This window comes from Toxotes jaculatrix, chromosome 15 (assembly GCF_017976425.1).
Source record: "Toxotes jaculatrix isolate fToxJac2 chromosome 15, fToxJac2.pri, whole genome shotgun sequence".
NCBI lineage: Eukaryota > Metazoa > Chordata > Actinopteri > Toxotidae > Toxotes > Toxotes jaculatrix.
Window position 1 is genome coordinate 1672906 of NC_054408.1, and position 15516 is coordinate 1688421.

Here is a 15516-nt window from a genome sequence, read left to right on the forward strand (position 1 = left end):
ACAGGGACTGGAGGAAGAAGGGGGGATTTAAGAGTGTGAAGTGATTACATACACTGAGTTAGCAGTTGACATCTATACATTCTAATGTAATCCAATACTTTACAGTTTGTTTCTTTAAATTCATGTGAGAATAAATTTGAGATGAACATTCTGTGATTCTCATGCTCCTCACAATGAAAAGTACATAGAAGTTTTAATGTAAAGTATGAAATGGAGAATTTTTGTCAGGGGGCCATATATTTCTTTTGGGGGACCAGATTTGGCCCACGGGCCACTGTTTGACTATCCCTGATCTAATAAAAATGCCCTTTTAACTGTCTGTATAAAACCTGGACATAAACACATCTGTGGTCATGAAGACCTCGGAGAGACTGGTTCAGACACCCTGCAGTTTTCCCACCAGGCAAACAGCTCATTGGACGACCCAGTCAACATGGGACTGGACTTCGTCCTGCAGCACCTGGACTCCCCAGGGACACATGCAAAGCTCTTGTTTGCGGACTTCAGCTCAGTGTTCAACGCCCTCATCCCAGAAATCCTCTGATCCAAACCGACCCACTTCACTGTGTCCGCCTCCACCTGTCAGTGGATCATCAGCCTCCTGACAGGCAGGAAGCAGCAGGTGAGGTCTGAGAAAATCACAGAGCTGCTGCACCTCCATGAGTGAGATGAGAGCTCACACAGCCAGAGTCACAAGAACATGAGAGGAACACACTGAAAGCTTTGGAGAGGACAGTGGACTTAAGGAGGAACCCCCCAGCACTGCCCCCACCCCCACAGACTGTATAAGACATGGACGTAGCACCCGTGACGTCACCAATTGGTTTCGGGGAGTCGGTTCTGTGACCAAACCATGGGCTTTGGAGCTGCGCCATTTTGGATTTTAGTGGGAGTGTACTTTCCGGAGAGGCGGTTACTCTACGGGTCAGCCGGCCGAGAACCAGGCCACTTAGCTCGGAGCAATATTTAATATTTACCGGCTTTCACCGCTGCCTCCATCCACTATTCACTTACAGTTACAGCAGCACACAAACAGCAGCCGCTGACTGACGGAGCTGCTCTGTCCATGCAATGTCGGACTTTTTAAACAGAAAAATGAGACCAAATAAAATTGTAGCCTAGTATTCCCGCAATAAACGGACTCTGAGAGCACGGAACACACCGCAGCAGCGTTCCTAACATTAGCTGCTCCGGTCCTCTATCTGTATCAGCAGCGACCAGAGATCGGCAATGAACTCATAAGCTAGCGGCAAAATATGCTAATACATGCTAATTAGCGCAAACATCCAGGTAAAATAGTGAGAAATTTACTTACCGAAAAAACTGCAGCACAGACTCCTTCGACGGTCGGTTAGTACAGTCCACACTACAACAAGCCATACTGTCACAGAAACCTATCCGAACATTGGCAAACAAACACGGTCACTGCAGCCCCGGTCAACCGCTGGATGTAGCCGCCTAGCCCAGCCGATGCTTTAGCAAAGAGCTAACTGCCAGTGCCTGTCTATGGGACCCGCCCCCCACAGTGTTCACGGAGGTGGAAACTATCAATAGTGACCAAAAACAAAAAACGTACCAGGCTGTAAATATGTTTTTTATGGCTGTAAAGTTGGCTATTTTAACATGGGGGTCAATGGAGAATTGCTCACTTCTGGAGCCAGCCCCCAGCGGCAGCCGAGGAACTGCAGCGGAACGCGGAAGTGATCCTCACTACTGAAACAGGTTTCTGGTTTCCACGGTCTCTCAGGACTCAGTCATCAAAAAGGCCCAGTGGAGGTTGAACTTCCTGTCCGAGCTCAGGAAGTTCAGCTGCCTGAGGATGTGCTAATCCAGGTCCACCCGTTCTCTGCACATCAGCACTGTGTGCTTTGACTCGGCCGCTGAACAAGACAAGAGCAGACTACAGCCACTGGTGTCGAACTGCCCACTGTCCAGGACTTGTACACCTCCAGAGTCACCTCCCCACACCCTGGACACAACCTGTTCCAGCTCCTGCCTCTGGTGGGCGCTGCAGAACACTGCAGAAGACTGTACGGCAGAACAACCAGACACATCGACAGTTTCCTCCCATGTACCATCACTCTGACCAACAGTTAATCCATCATGTGCAACAACACTGTCGCACTAAAACATCCACTTACCCACAAATCACATTTATATTATATTAAACTCCCTCTGTGCAGTAACGTGTGTGACAGGCAGGCTACATACAACACACAGACATGTTTACATCACACAGCATACAGAACCTGCTGCTGTCTGAATATCAGCTCTCATTACACACTCACACACTTCTTTACAACTTTCAGAAACATTGGACGTTGTCATACAAACATATGTGTATCTATGTTTCCATTTTGCCTTTTTCACCTCTTTGCTCGTACATCAGTCTTATGTTTATTGATCTTTGTTAATGTTTGTTGTCCTTGCTGTTGTTGTTGTGTGTCCATGTGCATCTTCCTGAACACTGTTACCGTTAAATCAGGACACCTCTCAGCTGCTCGTCAGAAAAATACTTTTGGACTTGATAACGCTGACGTACTCACTGTCTCTTGTTGTTTGGTCTGTTCCTGGTTCATCAGGTGATGAGGTGCAGCTGTGGAGGCTGACAGCAGGTCACCTGAGGTAATGATGTTCAGTTTAGAACAGTTATAGAACAACATGAGAACACACTGAGGTCTTTGGGGCTCCACAGTGTGTGGAGACAGTAATACTGTACCTGTCCTGCTCCTTTCATGTCCATGTTCACCCTGTGTTTCTGTCCCTGTGTGAAGGTAACGAGATTTAAATTAAACCCAGCTGCAGGTGTGTGGAGAGCAGCTGGTCAGCAGAGGGCAGCAGTGGCCTGGACGTCACCAGCACTGAGCTCAGGCTGACAGAGTCAGGCATCACATGAAATGGGGTTTTTTTTCTGTTGCCTGGTGGCATTAATATATGCTCCTGTTATAACAACAAACAAACAAGTTGGCCGGAAAAGTTTCAACAAAAAAACTATTCCTTCAGTAAAAAAGAAGGAACAAACACACACACACACACACACACACACACACACACACACACACACACACAAAACAAAAACTTTTCCCTTTTGACGTTTTGAACATTTATAACTCTGATGCATCTCGTTCACCTCTGAATTTTTTCTTTCTGTAGTTTATGACAAACTAACTGTTTATTTAATAATTTCCCTCTTTGTTTTTCATGCTGAGCTGCAGTTTGGGAAATTCCCAAAGAAGGAATTTGCAGTGATTGTTACTGATGAATGCTAATAATTGATTTGTCTGATCCAAAGTGAGTTTTATCCTGGTCTCTTACACTGAAGGGAAAAACTGTGTGAACCTGTTGTTTAAGTGTGTGCACATTTTAACACAACAGTAATTATTGTGTTCATATTTTCTTGGTAAACTATGTGCTGACAGCTCCATCACAAAGCTCGGCTCAAAACAAATGTGCACTCAGTGAACAGTCACATTGTCAACCCTCCAGCACGTGGCTGTTGTCCATGTTTCACGTCTGGCATTTTAATGGAATGCTAAACACACAGATGTGACCTTCTTTTTAACAGGGAGGCACCTACACTGTGCTTCAGTCCAATGAAACGCCTCTTTTCTGTGATTTTTATTAAACGCTTGCATGGTTGTGATTAGGATCACAGATGAATAAATGCGTGCGATGTCTGCTGATGTGAAGGGTTATAAAGAGACCACATGTGCCTGCCTGCCCGCCTCACACCTGGAGACAGACTGAGATGAATAACTGTATTTGATGAATGATAGTTCTACTCCTTTAATTACAAAGTCTGGAAATCACCATCTCCATGTTTCTCTGTGAGGACGGAGCACAGTTAGCAGCAGCTTGACAGCCTTTATCTTGCCCCTCTGTCTTTCTGTCACACTGGTTCCTCAAATAATTATACCTCCTCTCCACTAATGTGTGTGTGTGTGTGTGTTGATGAAGGAGAGACAGAGTGAGAGGAGACAGCAGAGAAAGGCAGATTAATCTCCAGAGTGGAGGGGAAAGCGATTTTATTAGGCTCACGTGTGAAGCAGCCGGCCGTGCTGTCAGTTGTAGTCGGGATTGAAACGTCCACAGAGCAGAGCAGCATGTTGTGCTGTTTCACGAGGGAGGATAACGTTTCAGCTCTGAACACAACGAAGACATCTGTACACGCTGCACATGGATGTGTGTATGAAACTTCTGACTGTGCTGAACACTCTCACACATTCACATACATTTAATAAAAAGGATTTTAATGGGATATTTAATTGATCCACGCAGGCAGATTCTCTTTTTATTCCCCCTCACAGTCACTGATGTGACGGCTGAAAGGACAGTCCTGACCACTGCAAACCTCCCCCTGTTTATTCATTCATTTAATCCATTTACATTCAGCCTTATTTTACCAAAGGCTGGAGACCAACAGGCTGGTTTTCAGTCCAGGTTACATTCTTCATGTTTGGCCTGTATTACAATCTGAAACTAGATGGAAGCAAAGAAATGTCATAACTGATTTTTCTTATAGTTACTGTTCATCTACGTGTTTAACAAGAGAGTGCTTGTCTTTAAATTCAGTGTATTTACATTCTGTCATGATGTGTTTATAGTAGTTTGGTTGTGGAAGCTGGAGGCCACGTTCCTGTGCTGCCTTCACGTGCACGTTTGTAATTTAATGTTGTTTTTAAGTTTATCCCACTGATATCAGCCCCACAGCCGAATCAGAGGTGGTTAAAGTTCCTGCTAGTTCAAACTGAACATTTCAGACTGTAGCTGCTGAGACTGCAGTGAAATATTTTACTTTGAAAACCTGAATTTGGACGGTTTGAATTACCACCTTTGAAATTCTGTGAAAGTTTCACCAGGGTTCCAGCAACTTCTCTCTTTTCTTTCTTGGATTGTGTGACTGACAGGCTGTGACCCGACAGGACAAAGGTCTGATTGATTCCCTCAGGCTCGATGGATTATCCTGAGGTTCAAGTTTGAATTCCTTCATGTTGAATTTTGTGTGTCTGGGTTGTGTCTGTGTCTGGATGTGACCGATCCAGATCAAAGTTTAAAATGTTGGATCAGAGTTGGACTGAACTGCATCTGAGCAGCTTTGAACACTGGACACGAATTATTGATCTGAGCTTTTGCACAACTTGAAAAAAAAAAACATCTGGAGATTTAAAAATTTAAGCCACATACAGATGAGTTTCAAAGTAAATCACATCAATACTATGAACCCAGTTTTATTGAAATTTGAAGTCTGAGTATTCAGAGGGGGTTAAATTTAAAAAAAGGTGATCAGTTGCTCATGAAATTGAAATGATTGTGGTTGTTTCTTTGCTTCCAAACCTCCAGTAAGTCTGTTCAGTTTCACTCTGAATGCACTCTGTGAGTTTTGTGGTGTTTTTATGAAAGAAGAAACCACAGTTAGAACAATGAGCCCGAGTTCTTCATTTTCCAGTTCAGATAAACTGACCACACGTTCTGATGGACGATGTTTGAGCCTGACACACACACACACACAATGAATTACATGAAACTCTATGTTCATTACAGTGGACTGTGAGGATAATGTACACAGGCTTACAGAGCAACCATAGCACTGTTTGACCGGAGTGTGTGTCCTCCAAGTCAAAACACTGGACTTGTCATTAGTAACAATAGTTTGATGATAGTAGCCACAGTTTCAATAATGTTGACAGGAACATCACAAAGACTCAGATAGAATAGTTTACACTGATAGCTCTGACAGGAGCCAGGACCCAGAGGCCGACTGAGCCTCGTCTGCTTTCATCCTCCTTCCACTGTCTGACTCCACATTTTTATAGTTCATGGGATGAGCTCTCCTGTCAGCATCGGTCCTGTTTTACACTGCTAGATGACGGTCTGCAGGGAGCGTGTAAAATATTACTGGGTTATTAAGCACGGCGCAGGTGCCCCTCTATAGATCCACCACATGTCTGGGCTCATGTGGACCCGCTTGATCTCACGGAGCCTCGTCCTTTCCCAGGCTGCTTTTTAACGAGGCGTGTTGTTTTGTTGTCAGATGCGTGGTGGAGTTTTTATGGAGCTGGACACATATTTGTAATGAGCTCTCAGACTGCGGTTCGTGAGCCTGTGTGTTATGAATTACGGCCTGTAATGAGTATGGTGCGTCTCTGCAGTGAGGAGGGTCTCTGACTGGCCCATGGGAGCAGCAGTTTGTGGTGTTTGGCCTTGTGTGCTGGAGAAATATGCTTCTTATGATTTGTGCTGATTGAATGCACATAATGGAGAGGGTATAGTATGTTCTATCTGAGTCCCAAGGGCTGCAGGTCAGTCTTAAGGCTGATGTGAAGGTGGTATGATCGCTCCAAACTATCACTTCCAAGATAACAACAAGCACCTTGAGCTGCTGTCCTCTGGGGCAACGTCCTGATCCAATAATCAACCGAAACGCTGTGGATGGCTTTAGATTAAAGTCCAAGGCCGAGAAAATGCTGGGTCTTGAGAGTCTTGAGGGTTTGGGAGGGTGCTGCTCCCAGCTCAGCTGCACTCCTCACAGTTGCAGGCTAGGATGTATCTGTACGTGGCCGTAATGCGAGTCCCACCGGCGCAGCGCAGCCTCACCGCCTTCAGCTTGGAGGTGTGCGGCCGGCAGCAGGAGCAGGTGCTCTTGAAGGGCTGCTTGAGCACCGAGCTGAAGGAGATGAGGGGGTCGGAGCGGGTTGTGTGGCTGCAGTGGCCCTCGCAGCGCGCCAACAGCACCATCTGGAACACAGAGTTAAAGAAGCACAGATAGGTCATTCACACAGGTTTTCCGTGACCTTCAGCCTCTGTCAGGGATGGGAAAAGGGGGTCTCTGGGTACAATGAGGCAGTGTTTGAGTCTGGTCTGAAAGCGGGCCGTCTGTTTGGGCTCCTGAGTCTCCCAGCCTTGGCCTTGCACCTGCAAACTGAGAGATAGCAACGAGGCCAGTCACACATTCCTACACCTGCTGCAGCTCAGAGCTCAGAGCTCAGGGTCACGCACACACATTTGCACAGGGTTTACATCTGAGGTCCACTTCTTTTTCATGCAGAGTGATTTACTGTACTGTGCTTTCCCCAAGTCTGACCAGTCACACACACACACACACACAGACACACACACACACACACACACACAGAAAACACCGGGCTGGTTAGTGATGTGAGCGTCCGACTGACATTCCTCTGTGGGTCACTACATTCCTGTCACCTCCCTAAACAGACTCCTGTGTCCCGTCCATCTGACAGCTGCTGTGTGTCGCCACCCATGTACCACTTTGACAAAAGCCTGTCTGGGGCCATGGCAGGGTGACACACACACACACACACACACACACACACACACACACACACATCAGGAGTGTTGTCGCCACTTTAAGACCATTTGTCTTTGTCCTCGCTGAGGATCAGGCTGTCAAACAGCAGCACCTCCTCCTCTGCGATGCCCCTCTCCTCCTCCTCCTCCTCCTCCTCCTCCTCCTCTTGGCTCCCATCTGTCAGCACCTTTCCTGCTCCTCCTTTCATTCATGACCAGCCAGGAGCCATCCATGAATCCAGTGATAGAGAAGAACTGGTGTGGTTTCACTAAGTGGGTTAATCTGCTGGTTTGACTTTGATTTAATCAGAGTCAAACCAGTGGAGATGGATGAACCTGCGGTTTCTCAGGGGTTTGTTGGGAAATGAAATCCTGTCAAAAGCCAAACATTCTGCCTCCGGCTTCTCAGATGTGAGAATTTGTTGTTTTTCTCTGTGTCGTATAATTTTTAATTTAATTCTAATATCTTCGGGGTCTGGACAGGAGGTTTAAGCATGTCACCCTGGGCTCTGGGAAACATTTTTTAATTGACTAAACAAATAGCTAATGGATCAATAGTGAAACTAATTTAATTCTGAATTCGTTGAGCATGAAAATTGTTGACCTTGAGATTAGATCCTTAGATGAAAAATCCTGAATTTTCTTCAGCTCTGATTCGGAAAAGGTCGTTTCTTCTAAATAAAGTTACAATAAACGTCCCAGCACAGCGGAGTGAGAGAGGGAGCATCAGTCCAGTGTTCTTCCACCACACACACACACACACACACACACACACACACACACACACACACACAGACACACACACACACACACGGTGTACCAGCTGAGGTGCAGAGCAGCAGCAGCTTCCCGTCAGTTCTCCACGAGCTGTAGCAGAAAGCCCAGCTCATGCTGTGAGTGTGTTCAGCCCTGCCTCGCCTGGGCTGAGCTGTGGTTGGGCCACCTGCTCCGTGCACTCAGAGCCAGAATATTAAAGAAAGACCTGATCACTCACGCTACAGGAACAACTGCACCGGCGCAACAACAAAAGGGAAGTGAGAAAACCGACAGCCGCTCTCCACAATAGCATTCACATGTTTGGCGTGGTTCAATGGATCATCAGTCTCTGCACAGAGTGTCTGACTGAGTGTCTGAGCACCACGCCTCCACATCATTAGGTAACTCTCCACTTTCCCTCTTCTTTCTTCAGGTCTTCTCTCTCCCTTCAAACCCTGGCAGAGGCAGAGGAGAGCACGCTGACAGGGAGACGTCCACTTCAGCCAAACCGAGTCCCAGCTGAGGCGCAGAATATGTCTGCAGCGTGGCCCATGTCCAGCACCACAGACACAGACACAGACACAGACACAGACACAGACACAGACACACACACACACACACACACACACACACACACACACACACACACACACACACACACACACACAGTGTCCCTGAGAAATGAAGCGTGACTCGTCTAAACGACGGAGTGATAGAGACAAAGAGAGAGAAGGAAAAAAAAAAGACACTGGACTGACCAAGTGGAGGAGGGAGGGACAATGAGAGAAACACTAGCAGAGGGAGAAAAGTGTGTGTGTGTGTGATAAATGATGAAGTTAGTGCTGGGGATTTTTTGGGCTGGTTCTCGGTGGGTTTTCTTTCTTGGTTTGGAACAATTTGTTTTTCTGATGTTTGCAAGAAATTCATTTTTTTTCAACTTATCAGAACTGTTTTTTTTTTACTTTAAACAACTTGTTACCAAATATGAGTGTGTAACCATAATAAAGCAGCTCGGTTTACAGTGTGTGTGTGTGTGTGTGTTTCTACCTTGGAGTTACACTTATAAATCGGGTGTGTGATGGTCTCTACAAAGTGGTGCCTCATGCATCGCTCTGGGTCAGAGTCTCCCAGGTGCGGGTGTCCGTTATCACTGGCCTTGTTGCTGCTGGCAGACTGGACCAAGCCCAGCAGGGGGCAGCACATCAGGACCAGCAGCAGGCCAGAAGGGGGGCCCACAGAGACTGAAGGTTTCATGGTCGGGCCACCCTGAGGCTCTTGATCCTCACGGGACGTCCAACACGTCACGTTGTCTCTGTTATTGTCTGAATTTCCTTCAGTTTCTCTTTCAGTCTCTCACACCAGTTGTATTTCAGGGTCTTTGCGAAGTCGGGGAGTGTCTCGGCTTCTCTCTCGTTTCTGCTAATTCAGCGGAGGTTCAAGGTCAGCAAGCTGAAGGGAGAGAGGTGGCAGGAGGGTCGCCTTGTCGGGCCGCTCCATGCCCCGCTGTCTGGATCCACCACAGACTGAAAGAAGAAGACAAACAGGAAGACATCAGTGGAAACATGAAGAGATAAACATGATGTGTGTAGACAGCTTGTCCTGGGACGTGGTGTCGGTGCTGTAGAAAAGATCACACACTCCTTCATCCAGACAACTTCTCACACACACATTTTGCCAGTTTTAGTGATCGACTGTTTGATGAGTGTGTGTCGGTCTCCAGACCTGGCTGCCTACTTCGTCTCCTTTATTCCACGGTTGCCTCTGTACACCCACACACTGCACACACATGTAGACACACAAGTCCTGGTGCTTTTATTACAGAGGAGAAACTTAAGCCATGCACAAACAGCCCGCAGCCAGGCCCTTTCCTCTCCCCAGGAATGACTTTTTCATTAAAACAAATCGCTCTCCCAACGAGCCCTCTCGTGACTGCAAACCCTCTGCAAGTCCTGCAGCATATTTTTACATGTATTTATGTTTTGTTTTTTTTTTACTTCTTCCAGCTCCATAGTTTTATTGTCCTCCTGACAATAGGGTTCGTGTTAAGGGGGAGCTTGGTGCTGACTGAGGCAGGTTTGCTAACAGGCAATGTGTTGTGAATTAGTGAGAGGTGTGTGTACATGTGGGGTCATGGAGTGAGAAGGGAGCGTAATGATTGAGGTTCAAGTTTTTATTATGATTATTATTATTATGACTGTTAACTCAGCACATATACCCAGACATTTGTCTTGACTCCTGGGTTGGTCTGCACCAGCTACTCGTTACTACATAATTTAGTTCATGCTTCCAAAGTTCATGAGCGTGTAGCTCGTGTGTGTCTCCTCAAAAATAAAACTGATCCTGCACCATCAAAACTTAAGAAACATCTGTTCAATCCAAAGAAATGCAAATGCACGCAGGAGGTTACTGTTGTATCAGAACCTGTGGTGTGAAAATGAAACGCCTTTGTAAATGTAGGTCTAATGTTGTTATATTCAGACGTGCATACATGGAGAATATGACATCGTGCTAACTGAGCCGACATGTTTCAGTCACGTGGTCTGATGATATCTATTTATGTTATTTATGAAATTTAAAATCTTCACAGGTTAAATTACAGGTCAGTCCAGGTCAGATGTGTGCAGCATATTACACATATCATCATGATAAACAGTTCAGATATTAGAAAGTGAAGGGGTGGACAGCTGGACTGTATGCTGCCCCCTGTTTGTTTGTGAGTGTGAAACCAACAGAGGAAATTAACACAATCTTAGCTTCACTTTAGCTTCCATCTTCTTTGCTGTACAACTCAACAACAGTTTTTCCTCATTTGAACTGAAATCACAGAATCCATCAGTTCACTTGAAACCTTTTGCCCCCCCGCCCCCGCCCCCCCAGTTCCAACCCCTGTGTTTTTCTTTCTAAGGGGAATCATTTAACCTTAACATTCCTCTTGAGAGAAATAGAAGTACCATTTGGCCTGTTAAAATAAATACTCCCCGAGATGTTTCGCTGGCCCGTAGAACATGTGCTGCAGGGTTTACATAGCAGACGGCCCAGTCTTCTCACAGCAGCAGGCTGCCTTATACAGCCAGCGCCCATTAGCACCTCGGGCCCTACCAGCCGTACCTGGCCGAGCACTACGACCTCTGTTATCCCCGTCTCTGCTGTCTGTATCACTATCAGCAGCAGTAGTTGCTGTCTCAGGCGTTGGAGCCTGAGTGTGGGCTGTAGTCTCATTTAACAGATGAAACCAACATGAGGTTTCTCATACATGACAGAATGAAGCAGGGCCGGCGGAGGCATGGCCGGATTAACCTGTAGGGGGGCACTGTGCCTGCTGCTCAGCTTCAAAGGTGATGATCTGCCCTGTTGGAAATCCAGGCAGTGACTGTAGCGTCTCATAAACCCAGTGAAAGGGATTTATAAAGTGAAAATGTGTTAAATCAATTCACATCAAACATCAAACATCAAACAGACACTGCAACTGTATTTATGGACACAAAAACACACATCTCCAGAGTTTCCCTGTAAATCACAAACACATCATAAATGTGTTTTTTGTTAAACAGACGTCAGGTCATGGCGACTGTGAAGAGAACAGAGATAATGATATATGTAATCCACCTGGTAAATACCAGGACAGGCCACTTTATTTTACACCAACTGTTGGAAATGACGTCTCCAGCTCTGTCCTGACTCATTAACCATCAGCTGAGCGGCCAGACATTCCCACCATATGTTCATTTAATGTGCTGCATAGAGATGATTTTCTATTGATTGTCATCTGCCTGTTCCGCAGCCAGCGGAGGCAGCCCTGCTCTAACTGCACTGCTACGCACACAGGGACATCCCTCACTACACGGGGACCACGCATCATAATTAGTGTCTCTTTGGGCGACTCAAGCTTTGAAAGCTGGTGATTCAACACACAGCTATGAATGGCAGCTGGCTCAGATAATAGAGCTTTTAGGATAATATATGGAGATAGTATCTGAGTGAGTGAGTTTATTATTGCACTGTGAGTGTGCAAACTGAGTGCTTATCTGTGTGTGTGTGTGTGTGTGTGTGTGTGTGTGTGTGTGTGTGTGTGTGTGTGTGTGTGTGTGCCTGTCTGTACTGCAGGCTGAAGCAGATGTAAACAGGGTCCGGAGGTTTGGAACAGCATCAGGGCCAGGCTGACCCCCTCTCATCCAGCTCACCCACACCGGCCCTGGACTCAGATTTATAGTGTCCTGGGTGTTCAGCAGCTGGGTCCTCCTGTCCACTAAATTACCCCTACACCCCCTCCCACCTCCCACCCCCCACCCCACCTCATCTTTCTGATATAATTACAAAAACAAATGTCCATTGTGTTCCTCTTTAACGTGCACCCTTCTTCTTCTATCCTCTCAAACCCTGTTCTTCTGTTTTTCTTCCTCATCACTAAGAAGCCTTTCTGCCCCTCTGTTGTAACGCTGAGGTGTTGGATCTGAACCCACCACATCACCCTGGATCCTCACTGTTTTCATTATAAAACACAGCTATTTTGGCAGCAGAGCTTCTTAGAATACAACAAGTCATTCATTCTGAATTACCCCTGAAATTTCAGCTCAAATAAAGTAAACAGCTTCACTTGATGACTATTGTAGAAAAACTGCTGCAAGGCCAGACTCCATCCAGTAAACCTCCACCAAGAAAATCAAACTTTCCATTTGATGAGGTGAGGGGTTTTATTTTGGAAGGCAAAGCGACCTTATGCCTGTTACAATGCAGTCAGCTACAGACGAGATGAGGAATAGTATGAAATCTGGGAGAAGAAACTGAGTGTAGTCATGGTTAAAGTTTCAGGTGCATCAGCTCCGTCCTAAAGACAGCAGCGACAGAAATCCATGATCGGAGCTCAGTGGAGAGGGAAAACTGTGCATGTGGTGAAACAGTAGAAAACAGAGGCTGCACTGTTCCAGCTTCGAGTGGGTAAAGAGATATTTTCTTCTAACAAGAAAGGAGGGAGAGTGGATTCTGTTCTGCCTGGGGAAGAGGGGAGACGTCCAGAATTAGCTATCACAACCTTGCCAAGTCTGAAGCGCGTCCAGATCAAGTAGTCCAGAGCAGTGGCTTCATTACTGGAGGGGAGGAGGTGGGGTGGTAGTTCTATGGTAATTTTATATACAGACAGTCCATAAAAGACCAAAACCCCGGACCAACAGATACAAGACTCAACCTCAGATTTCTCTGAAACAGATTATAACTTTAATAATTTGGCGCAACAACCCAAAAATCTGAAGCATTCTCCTTCCCTCTTTAACCAAGCAACGTCGAAATCCCGGTACTCAAAAACTAACTAGAGAGCCACAGGAGGAGGCCCAGGGGCTGATGAAATGAATAAACGATATGCTTGTAATTACACACATATTCAGCCCCATCTCTAGGTCTGCGTTTACTGCTTATTAAAAGACGTATCCTATGTCACGGAGCAAATCAAATTTAGTGAATTCCACTTCATTTCTGTAGACAAAGCTTTAGCAGCACTGCCAAGGGGCAGATCATTTAAGGAGGGCCTGATTTCTGCAAAAAGATCCAGTCTGGGTTGAGAATTTCTGTGGAGCCAAACCACAAAACCACAACACAATCCCTCCTTAGGCACCACCATCCCTCTGGTCTGAAGCTTTGGGACTTTGGGAGTTATGAGATGATGATTCCAAGCTTAGGGAGAAAAGATATTGTGATGTCTCTGTTAGAGGCTGCGGTTGGAAAGATGCCTCCCACGTGCACACACACGCACACACGTGCACACACACGCACGCACACACACGCACACGCACACACACATATATATTTAATTACGTTTCTGAGGAATGTGTATTTACTTCAGTTTGTCCGGTTTACACCTTTTCATCACAGCAGTTCAGAGAACACTGTGTATTCTTACTATTCTTATCATTTAATGTGTTGGGTAACATGAAATTAATCAATAACAGTTTTTATAACTGCTAAGTAATTTATCCAATTCATCCAGTAGCATTTCGTTTTGTTTTGGTCCTCAAATGCAGGGACTTCAATGAAATGTCTTTGGGGTTTTGAGTGTTTGACAGATAAAACATTTGGTAAAGATAAAGGAAAAGTAGTAACTAAACCTGTTAAATAAAAGCAGTGGAGTAGAAAGGACAACATTTCCCTCTGAAATGTGGTGGAGCACTCAGGTACAGCACTCTGTGGAACCAACAGTTCCACAGATGACTCGGTGGTAAAAACGTCAGGCGCCGTCCTGACGGCCTCTCTCCTTACTAATGAAAATACAGTGACACCCTGAAACGAAGCCCAAAGGATCTGAGGTGCCAACGCAGGCAGAATAATGCTTTGTTCAGGAGGTAGAAGTGAAACAGACATTTTCTCAGAATCTGTTATGAAAAGTGGCACCATGAAGCCCAACTGTTCCAACCATATGTTGTGTAGGACAGAACCGCTCAGTCCACAATACCACATTTTGTTCTTAGCAGTGGGGTGCATGTATAAATATCCCCTGCCCACCTTACTTATGGGTTTTCGTTCTCACACATGCAAACCCGCACACACATGTACATATCGTGCACAGGGGCTGTGCGGCGTGTTATTCCCGTGGCTGTTGTGCTGCAGCCCTGGGGCTCTGAACATAGCTGGGATGCTGGTGTGTGATGCCACACGGGCTGGGCTGAGGAGCCAGATCTTCAGATCCTCTGCGTTATCACTCAGGCCAGCCGGCAGCTGAGTACACAGTTGTTGTTCGGGGACGGGGGCCTGTCTGCGGTGCCAGCGGGCAGCTTGGTTATAGAGCCCCCCTCCACCACGCACAGGAAACAGGTGCATCAAAGGATGCCGGAGGAGGGGGAATCAGGGAGAAATGACAGGTAAAGTAATTTTTGTAATTTTTTTGAGACTTCATGAATATCTTCTTCTATTTTTATCCCTCGCTCTCTTCTTCTTTCCAACAACATCATCACAGCCCTTTCTGATTTGCTCCCCTGCTGCACCGTGCCCAGAGTTTACGTCATGATTTTCTGTTCACCACCCCCGCTCCTCCTCGACCTCACCTCCCTCCATTGTTTCACCAGCTTTTAATAAACTAAAGGGCAGATTCCTGACTGGAGTGAGGCGGGGGTGGGGTACAGACCCACAGACCTGTCCTTCAGCTGCACACACACATACAGTATTTGCACACACACACCGTTTGGCATGCAGAGTGCCAAGCTCTTCCACTGTCTACTGACGCCAGCTCCCGAAACACACACACAAACTTACTCTTCCTCTCTCTGTCACACACACACACACACACACACACACACACACACACACACACACACACACACACACACACACACACACACACACACTCACCCTCTCTTACCCTCCCCACGCGCCAACCTCCTAAAAGCTAAGCTCCTCACTAAATATATCCCCCCCAGTAAAGATAAGACAAACAGTGTGGATTTGAGAGCAGTGTACAGCCAATGACGG

At 46.3% G+C, this 15516-nt stretch overlaps 1 protein-coding gene across 1 annotated transcript; it reads right to left on the bottom strand.

The window, feature by feature from the left end:
- Positions 1-5080: 5080 nt before the first annotated feature.
- Positions 5081-9362, bottom strand: LOC121194150 (norrin cystine knot growth factor NDP). Its single transcript, XM_041056796.1, has 2 exons — positions 9112-9362; positions 5081-6735 (listed from the first exon to the last, which is right to left on the bottom strand). Exons 1-2 carry the CDS (start codon positions 9316-9318, stop codon positions 6511-6513), a joined length of 432 nt encoding a protein of 143 aa, XP_040912730.1. The 5' UTR covers positions 9319-9362; the 3' UTR covers positions 5081-6510.
- Between the last annotated feature and the right edge of the window lie 6154 nt (positions 9363-15516).

Bases quoted from the DNA above. Each gene is read 5' to 3' on its own strand.
- LOC121194150 (XM_041056796.1), bottom strand. From the start codon at position 9,318: ATGAAACCTTCAGTCTCTGTGGGCCCCCCTTCTGGCCTGCTGCTGGTC. The intron at 6,736-9,111 runs GTAGAAACACAC...TCTGTGTTCCAG, and splicing joins TTTATAAGTGTAACTCCAAG to ATGGTGCTGTTGGCGCGCTG.